Here is a 26,594-nt window from a genome sequence, read left to right on the forward strand (position 1 = left end):
AGAGAGAGAGAGAGAGAGAGAGAGAGAAAAAGAGCCATCATTTTGTCCCTGTACAAATCATTAGTAAGACCTCATCTGGAATATGCAGTTTAGTTTTGGGGACCAGTTCTCAAATGAATATCGGGTAATTGGAGAAAGTGCAGAGAAGGGCAACCAATCTAATTAGAGACATGGAGGAGCTCAGCTATGAGAAAAGATTAGAGGAACTGAATGTTTTTGTCTCTTGAAAAGAGGAGATCAAGGGGGGATATGATAAACATGGATAAATACATAAGTGGTCCATATAGTGAACTTGGTGTTGAGATATACACTTTCAGGTCATTACAGAGGATAAGGGCCACTTTTTATGTCTGGAGGAAAAGAGATTTAACCTTCACATATAGAAAGGCTTCATCAGAGTAAGAGCTGTGAAAATGTGGAATAGACTCCCTCAAGAACTTGTTCTAGGCAGTTCAGTAGATTGCTTTTAACAAGGAGCTGAATGCATTTCTAAATTAGAGTAGTCATGTAGGGAACATCTGATTGCCTCATGGGGCAAAGTTTTCCCCCACTGGGGTAAATTGGATCATGCTTTATTTTTATTTTTTTTCCTTCCTCTGGATTAACTGTGGGTATACAGTATATTGTGTAAATAGAGGTTTTCTATTTGTGTGTGTGCTTTTGTATTGGTTGATAAGGGGTCAATACATTCCAGAGAGCCCTTAACCTTCTCTAAAAGTACACTAAAAGGCTGTACACATGGGCTGCATATCGGGCGGCATCGGCTTGTTCAATAGAAACCGGCCGAGATTCGGCCCGTGTGTATGGCAGCCGGTCCGACAGAAGCCAGCCAGCTTTTGTCAAAGGGTCATGGCTAAAAAAGATCTGCTGATCAGCCAATGGCTGAGAGCACTGACTGGTGTATTCTGGCGGGGGTGCCGCCCCCCTATCAGAAGACAATAGCTCAGCAGGGGAGATTGCTATTCGAACATTGCAAAGTTAGTACAGTAAGCTCCTCCCGAGCTCTTCAGTTTTTTTTTTCATTCAGCCCGCTGGGTTGAATGGAAAAAAAAAACTAATAGTGTGTGCTAGGCTTAATCGTTGTGGTGGATGTTGTTGGAAGTTGAATGGTTGTATGTTAAGGACTATTTTTGTCTTATGGCTTCACTATTGTAATTTTTGTTTTTCATAAGTTCTTTTGAGCACTAAATCACAGATGTTTCCACTTGTAGTTGATGAGTGTATGACACAGTCACTTTATGGTTGATTTAGGCTCCTTCAACACGGGTGGTGCACCCGACAGAGGCCGTTTTGCTCAGCGAGGATCGCTCCGCCGATCCCCGCTAAGCAGGAGGATGACAGCTCCGTCTCCGCTCTGTGTGCAGAGACAGAGCTGTCAGAGCCCAGCTCTCCCCTATGGGAGATCGGATGATAACGGACCGCCTGTCCATTTTCATCCGATCTTATCTGATCCAATCCTCCAGACAGATGGAAAATAGGGTTTCCATCCGTCCGGATTTCACGGACAGGATCAGATCGGATAGCAGCGGGTGTCAGCGGAGATATCTCCGCTGACATCTGCCGCTCCATAAGGCTGCATGGAGCATCCCATTCGGTCCGCCTGAAAAACTTACAGGTGGACTGGATCGGAAAGCCCGTGTGAAAGGGGCCTTACTAAAACTTGAGAGTGAAAATTGGTGCAGCTCTGCATAGAAACCAAGCAGCTTCCAGATTTTTTTTCAAAGATTAATTGAACAATCTGAAGTTAGAGCTGATTGTCTACGATGCACGATGCACAGCTGCACCAGATTTTGGACTCTCCAGTTTTAGTAAATCAACCCCTTTATGCCTGATTGAGCTTTTAGGCTAGTGCTGATATATGTGTGTGTTTTTTTAAATAACACTGGGGTGTACATTTTTTTAGCAGCCAACTAAAATTTTTAACACCCATGTGCACTTAAAGCCGGAGTTCCGGCCTCAAAATCGACTTTGGGCCATCCGCTTGCTGAGTGTCACCTGAAAAACAAATGGATAATTACGATTTTTTTTTTGTTTACTTACCTTGTTATTGAAGAAAATATACTCACATTTCTTCCACTTCCTCCCTCTGTGGCTGCGGCCCACGCATCACTTCCTCCTTGCATTGATTCCTGGGAGCTGAACCTCATCGCTCCCAGAAATCAATGCGCCTGCACCGGCCCCGCTCGTCAGTTCCGGTGCGGGCGCGTCATTCCCTGCTAAACAGCTTCTGGGCAGGGATGACGCGCCGCACCGGAAGTGACGAGCGGGGCTGGTGCAGGCGCATTCTGGGAGAAGAGGACGCAGAAGAGGATGCGCTGGCTTCAGCTGCCCACATCCGAGATGGCAGCACTGGAGAAGAAATTTTCAAGGCAAGTATTTCTTCTAAAAGGTAAGTGCGACCCGGGGCAGTTCAGAGGCTATGCATTGTGGAATGTACTAGCCCTGACTGTCCGGGGGGTATTTCTATCTAAATTTCACCCCCGAGGCCGGAACTCCACTTTTACCTAACTAATACTAAGCATTAGGGGCTTATTTATTATACCTATTTTACATTACTATGCTTTTTTTTTTTTTAAAACATTCAATCAGATTTGGGAACATTTCTAATTTCAAATGTTTAAATTTGATTGTATGTAAACTCAAGCCAGTGTAAAATGAATTTGTTAGTAAACCAGCCTCTAATGTTTAGTTTCAGTATTGTCTTTTCCTAAGTTCTGTCCCATGTCTAACTGCATAGCTTGTAGCCTGGCAAAGTTTTTTATGATAATAACACGGACACACTCTTATAGTATACCATTACCTTCTGAACTGTCAAGAGCTGACAATATTTGGAGCAGATAGAATTTTGCCTGAGTTGGCTGAACACTTAATAGTCTACAGACTGCTCTTTATTCTAGTCAAGAATGTCTTAACTATGCTTCGACACCTGGTGTTCTTGCGAAAAAGCCAGTTTTCAAAATTATTTCCCAGTGGGGAAATACCTCTTGTTTTTTATACCTTATCAGCTGCCAGCAGATTTCAACAGTTCTCTGTTCCTTAATTATTAACCTATCTCCATGTTATTATTTTCCGGTTTTTATAATCCTGGATATAAACAGGATTTGAAGAAAACAGCTTTGCTAACTCCCATGACAAGTTATTTAAAACATATACGCATATATAGTTGTGCCTCAAATCTGAGTTGATGAAACAGTTATAAAAACATTATTTTGAACAGTAATACAGCAGATAGATATATTTTAAAATGCCTTAGCATGGACAGAAATGATCACATTTAAACCTCCATACTATACAGATGGGGATCATTTTTGAGAAAGTTTAATGTCATACGAGAACCAGGGGACTTACCAGATGAAAATAAAAGTTTCTAAAATGCATTTTTTCTGACAAAAAGTATCTGTCTTTTCCCCAAACCATTTTTTTTTATTGCTGATAAGAATTTGTTTTTCATGATGGCTTTATGGAAAGGTTTACAAGTTGCCTCTATACCATCAGAGGCTTCAAATATGATATATTTTTTATGTTTATAAGAATATAACTTGCTTGGTGGGGTGGTAATGGTAAGGCTTTTTGAAGCTTTTTTGTTGCACTTGCTAAAATGTGCTCTGGAAGCCCAACATCAGGGTTACCAGCATTTTGGAGATGTCTACAATATAAAAATTACAGGGCAGCATACAAAGCACAGCTGTCTTATGTATTTAAAATACAGCATAGAATGTGAATTGATGTAGTCAGATAACAAAATGTTATGGACTGGTTCTATACAGCACAGCATACAAAAAAGCTATAGTTTGGAGTATAATCCTAGTGCCCCCCCCCCAAGTGACCATCAGTGAAGTCTCATCAGTGCCCATCAGTGCAGCTTATCAGTGCCCATCAGTGCCGCCTCATCAGTGATCATCAGTGTAGCCTTATCAGTGCCCATCAATGCAGCATGATCAGTTCCAATCAGTGCAGCCTTATCAGTGCCCATCAATGCAGCCTATCAGTGCCCATCAGTGCAGCCTCATCAGTGCCCATGAGCGCAGCCTCATTAGTGCCCATCTGTGCAGCCTATCAGTGCCCATCAATGCATCCTCATCAGTGCTTTTAAGTGCCCTACAATACAGCCTATCAGTGCCCATAAGTGCAGCATAATTAGTGCCCATCAGTGCAGCCTATTAAGTGCCCATAAGTGCTCATCAATACAGCAGGGATCACAGGGAGGAATTTGGAGGATTGCTGGCCAGATCACACAGAGTGGGGATCTCCTGCTGTAACACAGATGAAACGCCCGCCCCTGTCAAACAAAGTCCCACCTCTTGGACCAGCATTGGACCAGTGTGCGGGCTATCATAAGAGCCAGTCCAGGAGGCGGGACTATGTTTGACAGTGGCTGGCATTTTGTATCCAAGCTGTGTCACAGCAGGGGATCTCTGCTCTGTGTGATCCGGCTGGCAAACCCTCCTGACAGTTTCCTGGCTGGTCACTTTTGGCAGAAGCAGACCAGCCTTTTTCACAGGGCATCAGAGCAGCCTGGGAGGGCAATTGCCACTCTGCTGCCTGTAAAAAAGGCTATGCCTCCTCTGCCAAAAGTAGTCAGCCAGGAAACTGTCGGCTCAGTCCGCCCCTGCTCCTCACTCACCCTCAGCTAATTTCCACTTGCCAAATGTGAGCAGGCTAGTGGAAATTTTGAAGGCTGTGTAAAACACATTACAGCCTTTATCATATTGTAGCATTTTTCTTAGAAATAAAGCATCTTCATCCACTCAGTAGAGCTGATTGTTCTTTGACTATAGCAGTCAAAAAAAGTGATTGCAGTCAGGTATTAAGAAATAACTCTCTGGGGGATGCTTGTAGACTTACCTTTATGCATATGGTCCCTCCTTTTTTACTTATCAAACTTTTTTTTTAGTTCCCATTATAAAATTTTGCAAATAAGTCACTTTTGTCAATAAATTTGGGCCAAAATTTATACTGCTACATATCTTTGGCAAAAATAACCCAAATTAGTAGATATTATTTATAAGAGGCATGGTGGTTTTTTTGAAGTTGTATTTTTTTCCCCACAATTCTTAAGAATTTTTTTGTACACAAAATTGTCATGTTAACAAGTTATTTCTCACAAACCGCATAGGCATACTTGCAATGAAATTCCAAAATGCATTCTGCTATTCATACTGAGTATGGCAATACCACATGTGTGAGACTTTTACACAGCCTGGCCACATACAGAGGCCCAACATGCAGGGAACACCGTTAAGAGTTCTAGGAGCATTAGTTACACATATAATTTCCTGACAACCTATCACACCTCTGAAGGCCCTGGAGCACCAAGACAATGGAAACGCCCACAAAATGGCCCCATTGATTGTCTGGAGGCAGGTACTCGGGTACTATGGGCTGCAGATAGGTACTCGAGTACTCTGGGCTGCAGATGAGTAGCCTGGGCTGCAGATAGGTACTCAGGTACTTTGGGCTGCAGATAGGTACTCGGGTACTCTGGGCTGCAGATGGGTACTTGGGTACTCTGGGCTAGAGACAGCCCTCTTTATTTTGGGGGCAATTTGGGGACTGTTTGCACTGTAATTGTTAACTCACTGTCACCTGATCTCCTTCTCACACTGGATCAGTGAGTGAGGAAAAGAATCCAGTAACGGCATGTTACCACCGTTTGCTGACATTTGTGACCGGCTGGGATTGGACACAGCCAGTTACATAGTAAAAAGCAAATTTCAATGGCTCTTTACCCTGTTTGCCATGCTGCACGCCCCCAAGGGCGTGCACGAGCAGTGAAAATGAGGACAACACATGTAACCAGCTGTGTTTGGACACAGCCAGTCACGTGGAAAAGAGCCCAGGGGCACACACGAGCAGCGAGAACGGGCAGACAACATATGATGACCGCCTGGAGGGAGGAGAGGTTCCTGCTGGTGTTACATAGTTACATAGTTACATAGTAGGCGAGGTTGAATAAAGACAATAGTCCATCCAGTTCAACCTGTGTAGGTGTGTGTGACTGTAATCATCTAACATAGCCCTCAATCTCCTGATCCTTGAGATGTAAGTCTAAGAGTCTTTTGAAAGTCACCATACTTCCCGCAGAAACCACCTCTTGTGGTAGACAATTCCACAATCTTGTAGCCCTAACAGTAAAGAACCCCCCACGTTGCCTGAGGTTAAAACGCTTCTCCTCTAATCGCATTGTATGTCCTCGAGTCCTCATGCAATTCCTTCGAATGAACAGCTTTTCTTCTAAGCTGAGATCCCCATTAAGATATTTATAAATTGCTATCATGTCCCCTCTCAGACGTCTTTTCTCCAGGGAAAATAAATCGAGCGATTGCAGCCGCTCTTCATAGGTAAGGTCCTCCAACCCCCTAATCAGTTTAGTTGCCCTTCTCTGGACTTTCTCCAGCTCCAACACATCCCTCCTGAGGACTGGCGACCAGAACTGGACAGAATACTCCAGATGCGGTCGGACCAGAGTTTTATAAAGTGGAAGGATTATAGTCTTATCTCTGGAATACATCCCTTTCTTTATGCATGCTAATATTCTGTTGGCTTTGGAAGCTGCCGCTTGGCATTGCATGCTGTTGCCTAATCTATCATCAACTAAGACTCCCAAATCTTTCTCCATTTTTGATTCCCCCAAGGGTTCCCCTCCTAACGTGTATTGTGTTTTTATGTTTTTAGTCCCCAAGTGCAAAACCTTACACTTCTCCACATTAAACCTCATTTGCCATGTCGTTGCCCACTCCGTAATTTTGTCCAGGTCATTCTGTAGGATATCTGCTTCATGCTGTGCAGTTATCGCCCTGGCCAATTTTGTGTCATCTGCAAAAACTGATAACGAACTACTGATCCCATCCTCAATGCTGTTTATGAATAAATTGAACAAGGTTGGTCCCAGGACTGAGCCCTGGGGCACCCCGCTTACTACCTCAGACCAGTCTGAGTATGCGCTGTTTATTACTACCCTTTGGACACGGCCTTTTAGCCAATTCCGTATCCAAGAGCAAACCCTGCTGTCGATACCTGCAGACCTTATTTTATAAATTAAGCGCTTGTGGGGAACTGTATCAAACGCCTTAGCGAAATCCAAGTACACCACATCCACTGGTCTCCCCCTATCTAGCTCACAGCTCACTTCCTCGTAGAATGCTAAGAGATTGGTTTGACAAGAACGCCCATTTGTAAACCCGTGCTGGTTACTACTGATGATGTTGTTGTCTTTAGCATACTCTACGATATAGTCCCTTATCATCCCCTCCAAAAGTTTACATATTATTGATGTCAGACTGACAGGCCTATAATTTCCCGGGATATGTCTCTGGCCCTTTTTGAATATCGGAATCACGTTAGCCTTCCTCCAATCCCCTGGTACATCTCCTGTCCTAATACTGTCAGCAAAGATCAGGAACAGTGGTCTAGATATAACCATACTGAGTTCCTTGAGCACTCTCGGATGTACGCCATCCGGGCCTGGTGATTTGTTTGTGTTAAGTTTATCCAGTCTTTCCCTGATTTCCCCCTCTGTTAGCCATAGTGGCAAGTCCTGTGTATTACTACTAACCATACAGTCATGGTCAGTGTACCCCTCCTTTTCCTGTGTAAAGACTGACGAGAAAAAAGAATTCAGCACGGTTGCTTTTTCAGTGTCCTCTGTAACCATCCTCCCATCATCGTTAATTATGTGTGCAATATGCACTGCCCTAGTTTTTTTGCTGTTGATATATTTAAAGAATTTCTTTGGGTTTTTTTTACTATCCTCCGCTATTTGTCTCTCAAAGTTGATTTTAGCCATCTTGATTTCGTGTTTACACTTCTTATTTTCCTCCTTGTATTGCTGGAAGGCCGATACTGTGCCCTCTGATTTATATTTCTTGAAGGCCATTTTTTTTCCCCTAATAAGTTTTTTAACGCTACGGTTTAGCCAGCCAGGTTTGGCTTTGTCTCTTCTAAATTTATTCCCCATAGGAATGCACTGCAAGATGCCTTTGCTTAATATTGTTCTAAAGCATTCCCATTTTTCCTCTGTGGTCAGTGATCCCAGGGTTTGGTCCCAGTTTACCCTTTCCATCAATGAGTACAATTTTGGAAAGTCTGCCCTTCTGAAGTTTAGGGTTCTTATGTTCCCCACTTGCCTTTTTATATTGTTATTTATACTAAATGTGATCATCCTGTGATCGCTAGAGCCCAGGTTGTCCTGGACTCCTACCTCCGAGATTATGTCTGGGTCATTAGTGATCAATAGATCCAGGATAGCATTCTCTCTAGTAGGGGAATCCACCAACTGCGACATGTAGTTATCCTGTAAGGTTTCCGTGAATAGCCGGGCCTTATGCGAGTGTGCAGTCCCCTCTTCCCAGTCAATGTCGGGATAATTGAAGTCCCCCAATATGATGACTGATCCTAGTTTTGCCGCTTTACCTATTAGTGCTAAAAATTCCAGCTCTACCTCCTCCCCTTGGTTAGGTGGCCTATAGCAAACCCCCACAACTACTTTTCCCTTATCTTCTTCCCTATCGAGTTCAACCCACACAGATTCTAAATCCATGCTCATCCCATCCGTAATGTCACTCCTTTCTAGCACCTTTATATTGTTCTTGACATAGAGACATACCCCTCCCCCTCTTTTACCAACCCTGTCCTTCCGGTACACCGAATACCCTTGGATATTGGCCAGCCAGTCATGTGAGGGGTCGAACCAAGTCTCCGCTATTCCCACAAGGTCTATGTCTTCCTCATGTACTAACATTTCCAACTCATCCATCTTATTAGCTAGGCTCCTGGCATTAGCATATACCCCTCTTAGTTTTACGGAAGTTAAACGTGATTGGCGGTTTTGTTTATTTCTGTTTGGTCTGCTGTTCTTCCGCACAGACCCGCCAATTGATGTTGTTGACCTACTGTCGCTGTTGACCCTACAACTGCCTTCAGTCCTCTGCTCCCTCCTGACTGATTCTACTTCTGAGCCCTCCCCCCCGTCTCCTAGTTTAAAAGCCCCTCCAACTCGGTGGCCATCTTTCTCCCCAAAAGAGCTGTACCGTCCCCATTAAGGTGCAGCCCATCCTTACTAAAGAGCCGGTAGCCGACTGAGAAGTCAGCCCAGTTCTCCAGGAACCCAAACCCCTCCTTCCTACACCAATTCCTCAGCCACTTGTTAACTTCCCTAAGCTCCTTCTGCCTCTCCTGTGTGGCTCGAGGTACAGGCAGTATTTCAGAGAAAACCACCTTGGAGGTCCTTTTCCTCAATCTATTACCTAAGTCCCTGAAATCGTTCTTAAGGATCCTCCACCTACCTTTAACTTTGTCATTAGTGCCCACATGCACCATGACCGCTGGGTCATCCCCAGCCCCGCCCAACAATCTGTCTGCCAGATCTGCGATGTGCCGAACTCGGGCGCCCGGTAAACAGCAAACTGTTCGGTTCACGAGATCTTTTTTACAGATTTCCCTCTCTGTCCTCTTGATAATTGAGTCCCCAACTACCACAACCTGTCTAACCTTTCCTGCGTTACGGCCCCCCTTCTTCCTGGAGCCGTCCCTCCCCTGGCAGCTGGGGGAGGGCGCATGCTCCAGCTCTGCCACCCCTGAGTTGATATCCCCCTCAACCTGCAACTCAGCAAACATGTTAGGGTCTACCAACTCAGGACTGGCCTCCCTGACTCTCCTCCCCCTAACATTCCTAACAGTCACCCAGCTGCGTACCTCTGCTGCTTGCGTCTCCTCTATTCCTCCCTCCTCTATGCTGACCCCTGCCAGCGCCTGCTGGGTAATGTCCAAGCTCCTTTTCAGGTTGTAGATGCCACGCAGTCTTGTCACTGTGTTCTCTAGATCCACGATGTGGGCTTCCAGAGCAACAAGTCGCTCACATCTTGCACAGCAGTATTCGTCCTCGATTGTTTCATCAAGGAACGCATACATGCCGCAAGAAGTGCACTGAGTGGCATCCCCAATCCTGTCGGACATTATTACCCACTACTCTATGGGGATAATATTAACAACCTGCTCTTCCTTACCTACACTACCTCTAACTTCCCTGGTACAAAACCTGGGGTACCCACCAGTCGCTAATACCCTCACCAGTCACTAGATACTCACCAGTCGCAAGGATCCTCACCAGTCGCAAGATACTCACCAGTCGCAAGATACTCACCAGTCGCAAGATACTCACCAGTCGCAAGGATACTCACCAGTCGCAAGGATACTCTCCAGTCGCAAAGATACTCACCAGTCGCAAAGATACTCACCAGTCGCAAAGATACTCACCAGTCGCAAAGATACTCACCAGTCGCAAGCTACTTCACCAGTCGCAAGGATACTCACCAGTCGCAAGGATACTCACCAGTCGCAAGGATACTCACCAGTCGCAAGGATACTCACCCGTCGCAAGATACTCACCAGTCGCAAGGATACTCACCAGTCGCAAAGATACTCACCAGTCGCAAAGATACTCACCAGTCACAAAGATACTCACCAGTCGCAAGGACACTCACCAGTTGCAAAGATACTTCCAGTCGCAAAGCTACTCACCAGTCGCAATGATACTCACCAGTCGCAAAGATACTCACCAGTCGCAAGGATACTCACCAGTCGCAAGGATACTCACCAGTCGCAAGGATACTCACCAGTCGCAAGGACACTCACCAGTCGCAAGATACTCACCAGTCGCAAGATACTCACCACAGATTTCTTACAGAGTACAGTCACACAGCTTTCCCCCTGTTTGCAGCTGCTGCTCTACTCACAGCTGCTGACACACACACACACACACTGGGACGGATGTCTCCTCCTCCTCACTGGGCACGGACGGTCCTCCTCCTCCTCTTCTTCCAGGCACTAAGGAAGGCGGGTTCTGACCTCCGCCGCCGCCGCTCTCTGCCTCGGCTCCCGTCCTCCACCTCCGCTCAGTTGCTGGTCCCTGCACGGTGCACCCGCACCCCTTGTGCGGCTTCCCCCGCACGTGTCCCCGCAGCTCCTCTTCCTTCCTCCTCTCTCCCTTGCCGCACGAACCGCACGAACCCTCACTTCCGTATTTTTATTTTACAATGCGCCAGTAGGAAAGTGGTTAAGGACACAAATCAGCCATTTTTATTTTGAGAACTGCTAGTGTACCCTTTTACTCCTCAAAAGGTCATAGCTGTCATTTTTTTGGGACTGCTAATGCTCCCTTCTTTGTGGCCTATGCTACACCACACTGGCAGGTACCTAGCCACCATTATGTTGCCCAGAAGGTCAAGCCAGCACCATTATTTTACACACAAGGTGGGAGGATATTATCTGGTGTCCCTTTATTTTCAAAGGGGGCTTCCAGATTCTGAAAATTTGATTGCTACTGAATACTACTTGTGTACTTGTGTAGCTTATTCTACAGGGAACCTTTTGATCCTTTGTTTAGCAATCATTTGTTACACATACAAAGTAAATCACTAGCAATTATAGTAGCGGGATTAAGCTACAAACCTCCTCTGTAGCTCTAGCCTGTTAAGATAACTGCTGCCAAAACGTTTAATCTATTAGTGGCAAGATAATAAAATCACCAGTGTAGCCCTATGCTATCTTTGTATTTGTGTAGATTTATAGTAAGCTTCATTTGTGCATGGATAAAGATGAATAAGTACAAAAAGAAAGTTCTGCAGAATTTTACAGTTAAAAAAGATTTATTGAATCATACTTGTACTAATAAAACCCTTATATCTTAATAAATCCAAGGACACTTTGAAATTTAGCAAATTTAATTGATTATCCCAGGGCTCGACAAACCCCATGCACCAGGTCGCATTGGCAAATAGAATTAGCGGCCTGGCACCTGGTCTACACTGCGGCAGGTGTCTTGTCCCCATATGACCCCACCCTTGGGTGCATGGACTAAGATGACACACCGGCCGATAATTGAGGCCACGAGTTTACGAGATGCTTACATCAGGGAACTGGCACCCTCTTGTGGTGACCGGGGCTGTGGCAAGCAGTCACTGAGGGAATTAAGGGTTTCCCCACTTTGTCCTCACTGCCCACCCATCTCCTTCCCAAGAGGTTAAAGGTGTTACGGGCTTGATCTGGTGCCCTGTCCTTAACGGTGAGTGGACAGGGAGTGTGGGGCAGCTGGTTAGAATGGCCTCAGTTCCATTTCTTTCAAAACATTTTATTAAGATTTTGCATACACAAAATACATAATGACAAGTGAAATACAAAGGTCACGGAGTGCACAACATGCATGTAACAGTTTGTAATGCAGCATAAAAATAAGAAGTAACGAGAAAAATATAAAAGACCTTTGAGCTTAAGGTATGTAAGGAGCTAAAGCTTATAGTGGGGACCCAGCGTAACCAAGTAGGGGCTAAAAAGGGTATGCAGCGTCTAGGAGGTCCTCCCCAGGGCCAAGACACCCCCGTTGGGATCATGCTGTGTCTGGACCGAGGAAGAGACCCCTGGACAAGGATGGGTCTTTCCTACCACAGTTCCATTTCCCCTGCCCCCCACAAAGATCGTAACAGTTTTTTATTATTATTTTATTATTTTTATTTCTTTTTTCATTAAAACTTTTTTTTTAATTATTTCTTATTCTCTCCCTGTCATGCCACAGACACACAGCTGAAGGCCCCTTACATATGGATTGTCTGTTCAGGACCGGCTGTCAGTTTTTCATGCGGACCTGATCGGACCCTCTAGTCTCCTCTATGGTGTGGTACATGTCAGTTGACACATATCCACTGACAACCACCGCCATCTGATCCTGTCCACCAAAAACAGATGGTGGTCCTATTTTCAATCCGTCTGGTGGATAGGATTGGATGGCATCAGATGGAAATGAACAGACCGTCTGTTTCCATCCAATTACCCCATAGAGGAGAGCGGGCTGTGTCCGTGTCTGCTCTGCATAGCCAAGCGGACGGGACCTGTCATCCGCCTGCTCCGTGGGGATTAGCTGAGAAATCCCTGCTGGGTAAGCGTATTCCAGTTAGCGGAAGCACTCGTGTGAAAGGGGCCTATCGTGGCATGAGTTACTGGATCTCCTTTCGTCCCACCTTACTGCACTGACCTTCCCTAGTGAGCCGCTATCTTTACTCCATCAAACTAAGTACACACGGGCCGAATGCCAGGCAACATCGGCCAATTCAATAAAAACTATCGCCCGTGTGTATGCCAGCCAGTCCGACAGAAGCCGGCCGTTCAGCATGCTGGAAAAAAAACTGGCTCCTACCTTTTTTAGCTGGCTCCTAGATTCCAAACAAATTTGTCAAGACCTGGATTAACCCCATCCTTCTTTGTTGCACAGCCAGGCCACTTTAGGCAGGCCTAAGAACAAAAAGAGGTACATCAGGGATCCATCTAGATGTTTAATTCTTTCACCACAGTTGGCTAACAGAATTGAGGTGGACATTGGCTCAGCCTAGCTAAACCCATACTGAGGTTGTTTTTTTTTACATAAACTGGATGTTTGTTTCTTCAGCTATTAAATGGTTCCTCTGTCATTTCTGAGTTTTTAGTACAAGAAAAAAGTAATAATTTTAAAAACCTTACTGACTGTAAATAGACAAGTGGAAAAACACTTTTTGCAACAAAATGTTCTAAAATATACATCTAGAGGAAACCCTGATGCCTTCATTGTTGCTCTGAAGACAAGCTACTCTGCAGGCAGCTGAATGTAAACAAAGTAATGTGTACACTGGCCTAGGCCTTTAGGAAAGCTGTTCTGCTGAAAACCAAACGTAAAGCAACTTTTACAACTACTTTGAGCCTATAATGTGAGATCTAAAAACATAGGAAAAGAAAAGAAAGGAGGTTAAAAGACTTAGACTTACAACATTTCTTTGTGTTCTTAGATTTTAAAAGTCATGTGTATTTTAAAGTCCAATTATCCTTTAAGTAAGCATGGATCTTTGTCATAAAACAGAATAATTGAAAGGGTGGCGGTCTAGAGTGTACCGAATGTTTTTACAGATGGTCATCAGTTGCCCACCAAGTGTAAAAAACACTTTAACCACTTTACCACCGGAGGATTTTGCTGTCTTACGTCCAGGCCACTTTTTGCGATTTGGCAGTGTGCGAATTTAACTAACAATTGCACGGTCGCGCGACGCCGTACCCAAACGAAATTGATGTCCTTTTTTTACCACAAACAGAGCTTTCTTTTGGTGGTATTTGATCACCTGCGCGATTTTTACTTTTTGCGCTATTAACAAAAAAATAGCGTAAATTTTGAAAAAATAACAATATTTTTCAAAATTTTTTATATGAAATTCCCCCCCAAAAAAATGTAAAATTCAAAATTTTTTTAAATTTTTGGCCATTTTGTTTTCTGCTACCTATGTTTGGTAAAAAAAATCACAATAAGCGTATTTTGATTGGTTTGCGCAAAAGTTTACTAACTAAGGGAAAGATTTCTGTCATTTTTGGTGTTTTTTTTTTAACGAGTAATGGCGGCGATCTGCGTTTTTTTTTTGCGGGACTGCGACATTGCAGTGGACAGATCGGACCCTTGACTGACATTTCTCCAGACTCGATTCCCCGACGATCGGGGAAGAGCGGCGGTGATCACCGCCGCTCCTCCTCTGGCCCGACTCCCGCTGTAACTGAATACAGTAGGAGCGAGCCTCCGGCGGCGCACGCACACCGCCCACAAGGGGAGGAGTCCAGCGACATAGGTCTACGTCGGTGGACGGTAACAAGCCACTTTGCTGCAGTACAGTCAACGTGACTGGTCAGCAAGTGGTTAAAGACACAGGTCACAACAGATACTAAATCACCCATCCACTGTTTTATTTTGTCTGTCAGAAACTAAGATGACGAGGCCTTCTTTCTATAGTTCTTCATGTTGGGACCATACTCTTCTTACTACATTCTGTATTACATAAAAAAATGAAAGACATTAAAAGGAAGAGTAAAAGTCCTACTCGTAACTAATCCATAAACTGGACAGGTTTGGGAACGTAAGTGCAGGGACAGTGCCACCAGTTACTAAGGATCCATTCACATTAGGTGATTTGGAGTTATGGGCAGAATTGCCGTAATACTGCCCATGATTTCAAAAAACGTGCCGCTTGTTTAGGTGCCATTATTCTTAAAAGCGAGGCAATTGCGCAACACATGCCCTTAAAAATTGCGCAAAGCCCATTGAAATGAAAGGGATGCCTTATGCGTGACATTCAGAAATGCATGCTTATTGCACTTTAATCTTGAGTGGGCCTGACAAAAGAAAGGTATATAACAAAACCTGAAACATCACCTTGGGGGTAGATTGATTACGTAGATTTGCTATACAAACTTAAAAAGATCAAATAGCTATTTTTCAGTGATATATGTATTGACTCGTTTAATTTGTATTTCCATCAGAAAGAATCACCGGGGTCTGTGACCCCAAGAGTGGTGAGCAGAATTCTACCTTAAGACGGGAATTAAAACAATTCTTTGGCTGGGTGAAGAAACATGCATATGGCTGTTCCAACCTTAGCATCAAATTATATGACCAGTGGAGGGTGTGGCTGCAGAAATCACACAAAACACGGAACCAGGTAGGTAAGGAATATTTTATTTTTACATCCTTTTAGCTATTTGTAACTTGATTGTTTGAGAATTATCGTAGTGGTGGTGGTCATTTGCAGGATGACAGTAAATTACTTTTGCATTATAAAAGTGTCAGAAGAATCATGGTCAGTGATGTTCGTTGCTAATTTAGAGAGTGAAAAACAAAAAAAAACTGATCTGCTTATATAAATAAGGCACAAACATATGTACAACTAATTTTTCAGTACTCAAGGGGTGTAATGTGTTTATGGTGATAGATATTTTCCTAAGCTTACAGAGGATGACAGTAACAGTACTGTAATCCGCCAAGGTCTGCCTATCTGAACTGTTGCTAAAAATCAACAAAAATAGTGGCTGCTTATATAATCAATAGGTTTCCATCCAGGCTCCTATGGATTAATGGGTACACAGAAAGTACAGTTCCCAATTACACTATTTTTACAATACTATGATATACTATATATTACAATATTATTTCAATATTACAATATATATATTAAAAGTATATGTTTTTATGTTTAGGTTTAGTTTACCTTTAACAAAAAACTGTCTGTGCAGGTAAGAGGCACCAGTAGATAAAAATAAACTGTGCAGCTCTGACAAAAGTTGAATAATGCCCTTGCTATAGGTGTAGGCCAGTGATGGTGAACCTTTGCACCCCAGATGTTTTGGAACTACATTTCCCATGATGCTCATGCACTCTGCAGTGTAGTTGTGCATCATGGGAAATGTAGTTCCAAAACATCTGGGGTGCCAAGGTTCGCCATCACAGGCCATTAACACACCTCCTGAAGCCTGATTAAACAATTAGAAGATGGCATCACCCCTTCCTGACATTTGCTAAGACGCTCCCAGCCAATTCAAACCCATTTACCCGTGCATTATCTCTTCACTGTCCCAGTAGCTCTGAGCTCAGCGATGTGGTGATGGAGAGGAAAGTGGTGATAGTAGGTGTGAGCTCTCAAACTCAGAGCTACTGCGACAGTGGAGAAAGAATATATGCAAGTGGGTTTGAATTGACTGGGTGTGCCTTAGCAACATCCTAGCAACAAGGCAGGATAGGATGATGCAGGTTTTGGAAAGTAAGTAAATGGCCTACACCTAAAATAAGGGTATATCCAACATTAGTCAGAGCTGAACAGATTGCTTTTTTTTTTTTCTACAGGCACCCCTTACCTACATAGGCAGTTTTTTTTGGTAAAGGTTTTTGGTAAAGGTGAACTAACCCTTAAAGAGGTTGTAAACCCAGTTTTTATTTATTTTTATTTTTTTCACCCTGAAAGAGAAACACATAATGAGCTAGTATGCATCGCATACTAGCTCATTATGAAATACTTACCTTAGAACGAGCCCCCGCCGTGCCGCCCACTTACCTCTATGACGGGCGACATATTCAGTCGCCCGTCTTCCAGGATCGCGGCTTTCGGCCATCTGATTGGCCGTAGCTGCGGTGACGTCACTCCCGCGCACGCGGGAGCTGACGGTCACGGCGCGGGACTCTGAAGGAACGGCACCAGCGGCCGTTCCTTCAGAGCGCATGCGCCAGTGACGTCATTGTCTGCATGTAAGGTAAATATCTGCTAAACAGTACATGTTTAGGAGATATTTACAGTACCTATAGGTAAGCCTTATCATAGGCTTACCTATAGGTACAACTTGCAGAGGAGGGTTTACTTCCTCTTTAAACCAAGGGTGCCCATTATAATTAGCAGAAGTTCCTATTTCTTACTTTATACAGACATGACTGGATATTTGATTGAAACTTAATTTCACCTCACTTTACTTCTGTATATTGTTCCCACTGCCGTACTATCCAGTAATTATATTAACTACCACTGTAGACTTTTTAGACTGGAATGGCAGATAAGATAAATATCTAAAAGATACACTAAGTGAAAATTAAAAATGAGTATTGGAAAGCATACAGGAGACACCTGCTCAGAGCTTCTGTTTAGCATCCAAGGAAAACTAAAGCACAAGGCCATCTCACTGCATAAATTATACTTGTTGCATATAATATGATGCTTTGCTTTTACGGAAAGGTTATTTCCCATCTCACCATTGGCATTCAGCTTCTACTTCTTTGATATGTGTTGATTTTATTAAGTTTTAACTAAAGCTGGGTTCCCACTGCCAGCGAGGACAAGCAGAGTTCACTTTGACTTTGTAGTTACTGGTTAATGTTTTGAATTTCACAACTCATATGTACTCAATCAATAAAGAAACACGCAGTCAGTATATAATTCCTAATATTTCAGGCATAAAATTATTTTAGGGCCGTTCACACCTTTGTGTTTCAGTGTGTCCCACTAATGTTTGTTTTGATACAACACACATTATTGTGCATTAGCATGTTGCACTATAATTCATTTTGAATGGCACCCCAATGCACTAAGGTACCATAACTCCAATGTTTTGTTGTTCACCACAGTGCATGGTAATGCATTACTATGCATTGTGGTGTGCTGTATTGCCATGGCCTGTCTATTCATATGAATGGGCTGCCTTAACACAACGCATGTTAGCATGTAGTGCACTGCACTGCACTGCACTGCAAAATGGAAATTGTCTCTCAATGAAAAATGGAAAGACAGTGAAACCTCTGTTGTATATCAATAAAAATAACAACAAATAATATGTGAAAGCTAATATTGTTCATTACCAATTTTAATTAATAATAAAATATTTAAATAGCTAGATTGTTAATAGTATGTATTCATATACTTCAAGCATTAATAATGTTAAATATTTTTTTTTTTGTGTTTAGCTAGTTCATATGCACACTTTCCACTTTTGATTTCAGTGGAGCAAGGCGAGGAAATGATTATCTTTTATGCATGAAAAATACATGCACATCTAAAAATATTAAAACTTATTTACAGACATATTTTACAAAAGCTATATTTTAATTTGTTTAGGGCCCATTCACATCGCACATTATTTTGTGCATAACACATGCGCTGATGTGTGTTGTGAATGCGCACTGCAGTGCATTGTTAGAATATATTGCTTTTATCTCAGTTTGTATGTTACTCTTATGTACTCCAAAGCTCTGCAATGCATTACAGCACATCAAAATAGGCTGCACAAAAAGTTAACATGTCCAATTTTTTTCAGTGCATGCGCAATGCAGCCCAGCGCTGCTGGTGTGAATGCATGTCTCATTTTAGTTTGGTTCCCTTCATACTTTAAATTGCTTAGATACTGATTGACTTTAATATGATGCCTTCCAATTTACACATGATTCATAGGGAGATATTTAGGAAGGCTTATCCTATCTCTACGCATTTCTCAGAACATGAATCAGCTTATTTAGAAGATTTAAGAGGAAATGATTTAATCTCTGATATACAGGCGGTCTCCAAGTTACAAACATCCGACTTACAAAGGACTCCTACTTACAAACGGAGGGAGACAACAGGAAGTGAGTGGACATCTACCCCTAGGAAGGGAAATTAACTCTTGTAAGAGTTATCATGGGAAAAAGGTGTCTCCACTGAAGCTTTATCAATGATCCTTGTCTACACAAACACCCAAAATTTCCAAAATTCAATTGTCACCGGGACAGAAAGTGAGGTGAAATCTTCTGAACAGAGGCCCAGACAGCAAACCAAATAATAAAGGGTTTTTAACTCTTGCCAATACTATCCAAAAAACTCAAAAACAATTTTTTTTGGCTGAAGCTACACTTAATAAATGTACATGTTCCAACTTACAAACAAATTCAACTTAAGAACAAACCTACAGTCCCTATCTTGTTTGTATCCTGGGGACCGCCTGTATAAACAATACCTCTAGTATCTTCATGTATAACATTTATATTACTGATTCATTCACATTCCAAGCATTGTACATGATAATATACCTGCTTATGTAACAACCGTTTGCATATATTCTGCCCTAGCCTGTAAAGCAAGTAAACACCTCACAAGAGACCACAGGGGAGAAGAAGGAGGCCCCTCCTTACCCCAAAATGCAAAACCAAACCAAGGAAAGAGAAATCAATTTTATTTGAGTTGAGCAATAGGGTTATGAAGTCCAGCTCACAGTAATCTATTGGAGTAGTGTTGAGTGAGCAGTTCGGACTAAGCATAGGTTTGGCACGAACATCGCCCATTCAGCGAACACCTGAATTTGTGAGGCGCTTGGTGGGATGGTGGGATGTTTGCCCACTGAGCACCCCACAATGTACTGCGTGTTGCACAGTGCATTCTAAGCCCTGACTTGGCAAAGCTTTACCCAATCAAAGCATAGTGAATAGCTGGTTGTTAAGGAGCTGGCTGGGAAGCTCTTTGAGTCTGGTATGGATTTTTAGGGAAACCCCACACAAAAATGAAAAAAAAAAAGAGCGTAGGGTCTCCCCCATAATCCATACCAGACCCTTATCTGAGCATGCAGCATGGCAGGCCAGGAAAAGAGGGAAAGATGAATGCCCCCCCCCCGAACCATATGAACCATACCAGGCCACATGCCCTCAACATGGGGTACAATGTACATCCTTTAATAAAAATAAAAAACAATGTCCATCAATGTAGATCTATCATTAATCACAATGCCGCTGCCACCGCTGGACCCGAAAAAAAAATCTTTGTCCGCAACAAAGGCTAACTGCCGAGTGCCTACTACTACGGGGGCAGTTCCACCAGCTGACTTTGCCAAATGGCTTCGCCGTTTACCTATTTAAGAATTATCAGATGGCAGAGCAGGCACATGGCAGTTAGCCTTTCTTGCAGTTAGAGCGTTTTTCTAAATTTTTTCGGGTTCAACGGTGGTGGCGTCGAGATTTGTAATGGATCTACATTGGGGGTCATAGTTATTTATTTTTAATAAAGGAATTGCCAAAAACTGAGTGTGTGTTTTTATTTCTTTTTGACACTTTTGTTGGTGAATGGGTAGGGGTATGAGGGGGGCTTGGAAGCACCCACCATGTTGGGGGCATGTGGCCCGGTATGATTCAGAGAGGGGGGTGCTCACTCCCCCCCCCCCCTTTCCTGACCTGCCGGGTTCTCCAACATTATTTCTCTCAAATAAATACTGATCAGGTTCATCCCTTGCTGAATTTTGTAGAAATAAATATAATTTATTATTGTGTGAGGCACAAAGTAGGCAAAATCTGTTCAGAGCACAAATCACTTTTCAGAATACTTTTTTCAGTTTAGAATATTAGTAAACCTTTATCTACTCTTTTTTTTTCAGTCTACTCTCCTTTTTACATTTTGCACTACCACACTTTGAACGACTGGGAATTAGTGTGACTGCATTGGGTTACTTGGCCGCTAGCAGTTTGGTGATCCCTCTAATATTTGGTGATCCCTCTGATATTGTTTCAAGTCGCCACCTTCTTTCAGTATGTCAGACAGAAAAATCTGCAATGACAACTTCAAGGTATTGAGATCCCCCATGGCAGAAAAAGGTTTAACAAAAAAATGAATATATAGGAATTTCCTTTTCAGTTTTTTTTCCACTCACCTGGTTTGCCTGACAGAGCCCTTTCAGTTTTGTAATACCAGAACGAACTTTTATTTTTAAACGACAGTGCAAATACTTTTCTAAGTGTCCGAAGTAGGGGAATGTGAGCTTTGGAGTAGCCAAAGGGCTTCAAAGGATTAGGCTAAGGATTTAATACAGGATGCAGTGTAACTTCATAGACATACAAGATGCTTTTACCCATATGCTCATTTTTGTTGAAGAGACAAGTTAATCTCTCTGGTATGGATGTCATGAAATCTACACAGATCACATTGTGATATATTATAAAAAGGTATTGTTACATTCACAGCATTTGTTGTAGGTAACATAGGAACTCAGTTACTTTGTAACAAAATAGTATCGTAGAGCCCCAATTTCATATATACATTACTGCAAAAAGTTGTTTTCCCTTTTTCAGTTTTCTTATACATTTCTTACATACCTTTTTTTTACATTGGCTTAGATCTTCATGTCATGTACTTCAAGTAGGTACAGTATTTGATTTTTGTCATATTTCCCTTACATAGTTACAAAAATGTTTATATAGTTAAAAACGAAGGCTTCAACACCCTGAAAATCCAGTTTTTATATGGTTAAAAAAGACACCGGTCCATCCAAGTTCAACCTATGGGTGTATATGTTCGAATGATTTTTATTATCTAACAATTCCCTTAGCCTTGTATATCCTCCTTCCTGAGAATCACATCTAAAAGTTTTTTCTAAGTTGTTGACATTCTCAGCTATAACCAGTGCCTGGGGGAGGGATTTCAACATTTTTACTGATCTAACAGTAAAGAACCCTTTTCCACAATTTAAGGTTAAACCTCCTTTCTTATAACCTTAAAGTGGTTATAAAGGCAGAAGGTTTTTTTATCTTAAAGGATGAGTCAAAGCAAAATCGAAATAAAGCTAAACCTGTTCTGTGCCACATTCTAAACCTAATCTTATGATACCCCGTAAAGCAAAAATCACTGTACTTACCTATTCTGCAGCCCATCCGGTCCGGTCCTAGCATCAGCTGTCAGCGGCGGCGTGGAGGCAGAGGGAGTCATCCAACAACGGAAGCTCCATAGTAACTATATAGGTGACGTCACTTCCTAGGCATTTCACAGCCCTTGTCGGTCCTCTCCTGCACAGAGCTTCCACCACTGGAGACCAGACCAGATCGGCTGCAGAATAGATAAGTACAGCGATTTTTGCTTTACAGGGTTAGATAGATTAGGGTTACAATGTGGCACAGAGCATGTTTAGCGTTAGTTAGATTTTTCCTGGGCTTATCCTTTAATAGATTCTATGCTTTAAAGTGGATTTAAACCTAATTATATGCAATTTGACCTAAGCACATTAAGCAGTGGTTTCTTATCTCTGTCCCGTGTGTTTCTCCTGCTCCATTCTACTGTTATCAGCATGATAACTTATGACAGGTTCTCCAACAACTGAGCTAAAACCAGGCTGAAATTTGTGTTGGGGTGGGTGCTATAAATAAATTAGCAGAGAGCTTTTCTATTTGCAGCACATTCCTTTCTTCCTTTGCCTATGTGGAGTGGGGGTATGTGCCTTTCCCCCAATCAGCTGTCTCACAGTGTCTGCCAAGACAACACTCCCAGTGCTGAACAGGAAGAGAAAAATTTGAACACGATGTACACTTTCTAATGAATATAGCAAGCTGAAGACAGCAGATATACATGTAAAACTTATGTAGGGAGATTTGTTTCATCTCTGTGTATCATCTGAGGCTGTTCACTTCACTGTTCACTGAGTTTTAGAAACCACCTTTTTAAACCCATTAAATACATTTCTCTCTATACTCTTACCTACAAGGTGTTATTCCTTGTAGCCATCACCTCTGCAAGGTTAATGGCACGTTTGTTTTTTGTTTTTGCAGCAAGGCTTCCCTATGTGCATTTGTGGAATTTGAGGGTTTTTTATTCCTTTTGGATTTTTTTATATTTTTATTTTATGTTGATAAAGCCTTTTTTAAGATTGGGGTGTTCAAAGTGCAGTATTTACTTGTTACTGATCAACTGTTCTTAGAGCTGCTTTTTACTTGCAGCATGCTCCTAAATTTTTTTTATAAGAAAAAATATAAATCTTAAAAAAATGTTTACCAAAAAGGGGAAAAACCCAAACAGACCTTCCTGACCTCTTTTAAAATGGGAGTTGCCAAAATATGATGGCAGTTATGACAAAATGGAGGGATAACTATGTGGTGCACACTACTTTACCGCACAAGAATGCGTTGATGTGCTGCAAACGTATACTGTAGCGGCTGTTTCTGTGTCAGCAACAGTGTATGCTCTGTGTCCCTGAATACTATGATCTATGGCCACAGAATTCTATATACATTTTTTTTCTGCTGCATGCCCTTACCCCTGACAGTAAGGTCTACTCCTTCATTGCTGCTGCCTGCACTTCCCCCTGTGGAAGGCTTGGCAGTGTATAGCAATAGGTTTCCCCCTGCAGCTTTGCCTCCAGGTTGGGGGATCCTGCCTTTATCAGGAAATGCAGCAAATATGTCCTTCACACCACCTCCTCAAGTATGGCAATTTTGGCTCCCTTTTAGATGGTGATAATTTTTACCATTGTATCAAGGAGAATTAAAGCCTACCCCAATGTCTTCCTCTTTCTTGCCACCAACACCTTAACTCTTCTCCTCATTGCCAGTACTCCAACAGTCCTCCTCACTGCCAGCACCCCAACTTTCTCCTCAATGCCAGCACCCCAACCTTCCTCATCACTGCCAGCACTCCAATCTTCTTCCTCACTGTCACTGCCAACACCTCAAAGCATCCTCATCATCACCAGCACCCCAACAGTCCTTCTCCTTTTAACTACCTGCATGCCAACCCTCTTTCTTATGGTGGCAGGAGATCAAGCATTTGACTCTTGGATCAGGGATTAAATGGGGTGGCCTCCCAAAAGTATTCCCTCTCTTGATGATCCACATCTGGGGTCCTTAAACAGGCATTTAAGCACAAAAGACCCCATTTGGCAAAAAAAATGTCTGCACCTAGAGTACCCACCAATCTCATAAACATACAACTTCTGGGATTTATGAGGGGTGAAACATCCCCCCTTTAAGTCTGCCAAACGTCCTCCTCCTCCTTCTCACTGGCAACACCCCAGCCCTTTTCTTATTCATATTCATCCTCTGCCTCCTGTATCCTCATTGCATTCTACATGTTGCTGAAGGGCAGGGATGGCTTTCTGTGCAAAATAATGGTAGATAGAGGATGGCCTTCCAGGAAAAATAGTAGCAGCTGGATATCTGTCACTGTGTTATAGCACACACCACAAATTTGCAAAAAGGGGTGGAAAATCTGGTATTAATATGCTGGGCATGGAGGTGATTTGGGCCTTTTCTTTTCTTGCATTCCAGCAGCAGGTAAAAGGCCCAAAAAACATCACTGCAGATTTCTGTCTTCATAGCCAGTTGGCAGGGCTATGGCAGCATTAGCAGAAAAGGAAGAGCAGGTAAGTGGAATAAATGGGCTTGTTAGCAATGAGCTCCCAAGGAGCAGTAGAAAAGACTCACTGGTCGCGATGAGCTGATCAGACGTTCATCTGAAAACCAAATTTTTGGAATGTTTGGCATGAATTGCTCCCCAGAACATCCAATACTTTCCGTGGCCATTGATGGCTTTGACCTAAGCAGCAGCCCCCACACAATAAAATAGAGCTTTCCCAGCAGCCCTTTGTCAATGTGTTAGAGGTAGTGAGTGAGGAAAGTAAAAACACAAACTAAGAGAAGTCCAAAAAGAGGTTACCATTGGAGGACCAAACGGTTTGTCTCAAAGATAGTTTATTATGTAAAGTACAATATAATGCTAGAAAAAACACCTCCACTCTTCACCAATTAAACAAGGATAACCTTGTAATGCAACATCACACCAGACAGCTGCTCACTCGCATCCATCCGCACCCTTCACAGGCTGTCACAAGTCAAGTCCAATGATGCCTCAGGGCTATTCCCTCACATCGCCCAAGGGGTTCAACCCAGATCTAAACCAATAACCTCTATACATAAATTCCCATTGGCATCGAGGTCCAGTAAGGATATAGCTCCTCAGAGGTTCAAAGAAAGTATCCTGGTTTGAATTGTAATGTCACTTATTCACCTTGTCTTACACTACCTAGAGCACAATACTGACAGCTAACTGCTGCAATAAACGAAAAACCCCAAAAGCGGGGAATTAAAGTGAAATTAAGTCACTTAATAGTAAGAGACTTCAATGGAGTTGCACCAGAGTTGCAAGTGTTGTATTTGTGATTAGGGATGATCGAACGGTTCGGGTCCACCATCGGTTCGGCCCGAACATTGGGTGTTCGAGGTTCGGCCGAATTTAGAACTTTTTGCCCAAAAAGTTCGGAATTCGGCAACCAGAACCGCCCAAAATGCAATGCTTCAGGAAATGGGCTTTAAAAGCCCGTGATTGGACCAGAACCATTAGCAAAAGCCAATTGAGGGGGCAGAAGAATGCTAGGAATGTGATTGGAGTGACTAGGGGGTCCCTAGACCAATCATTAGTGAATACGCCCCCCAGTATATAAGATCGCCCCCGCCATATTCCCAGCATTGTTATACTGGACATGGAAGAGAGTGGAAGCAGTTCTGTTAATTTTACTTTAAAAGTGTCATTTAGCTATTTTTAGTGTGAGGAAAGGGATATCTAGTGTAGTTAGAGTGCTCCTTTACACTTAAGTTAGCTTCAAAAATTTAGTTTCTGTAGGGAAAGTGTTAAGTGTAAGGGGACCGTAGTGTAGTGTAGGGTTAACTGACAGTGACTGCTATGGCAGGGTGACAAAACCCTTCCATAGCAGGGTGACCGCTATAGAGAAATGATCATTTCTCTGCTTCGGGACAGGAATGTGGCTTCTCACCAGCAAGCATTTTTTAATGCTGCAGGGGCTGCCACTGCCAGTGCTTTTTTGAGGACATGTTTGATGTCAGACATGACATCTGAATATGTGTATAGGGGGTATATATAGACATATATGTCTGAATATATACCCCTAGACATATATAGGTGTGATAGTAGCAGAAATAAATGCTTGCGCTAATGAAATCATTTACAGTAATATATTTCTGCTACTATCACACCTATATATGTCTAGGGGTATATATTCAGACATATATGCCTATATATACCCCCTATACACATGTTCAGATGTTTTGCCTGCCTCAAAAGAACCCCAAAAAATGCCAAAAAAACGCTAGTGTCAAAAAAAAAAATGCCCAGGTGTGTTTTTGCTGGCATTTTTTGGGGGGTTTTGGAGGCAGGCAAAACATCAGAACTTGTGCACAGTACCACTATACACAAGTTCAGATGTTTTGCCTGCCTCAAAAGAACCCCAAAAAATGCCAAAAAAAACGCTAGCGTCAAAAAAAAAATGCCCAGGTGTGTTTTTGCTGGCATTTTTTGGGGGGTTTTGGAGGCAGGCAAAACATCAGAACTTGTGCACAGTACCACTATACACAAGTTCAGATGTTTTTCCTGACTGCAAAGAACCCAAAAAAATGCCTGCTATTAAACCGGCAAGGTGTTACAGCAGAGAAGCCATATTCCTGTGCTTAAAGTTTTCTAATACAAACGATCTTTTTTTTTATGGTTCTG

The 26,594-nt window shown here is 42.7% G+C and overlaps 1 protein-coding gene across 2 annotated transcripts in view; it reads left to right on the plus strand.

Moving 5' to 3' along the window:
• Nucleotides 1-26,594, plus strand: part of CRLF1 (cytokine receptor like factor 1) — a 219,814-nt gene that overhangs the window by 165,991 nt on the left and 27,229 nt on the right. Inside the window, exon 7 of one of the 2 annotated variants that reach the window (XM_082243854.1) lies at nucleotides 15,319-15,501. In XM_082243854.1, coding sequence (XP_082099980.1) covers nucleotides 15,319-15,501 — 183 coding nt within the window. The remainder of the gene's footprint in view (nucleotides 1-15,318; nucleotides 15,502-26,594) is intronic. The other variant, XM_082243853.1, reaches the window with a different exon arrangement.

This window comes from Pelophylax lessonae (assembly GCF_965119305.1).
Source record: "Pelophylax lessonae genome assembly, chromosome: 1".
NCBI lineage: Eukaryota > Metazoa > Chordata > Amphibia > Anura > Ranidae > Pelophylax > Pelophylax lessonae.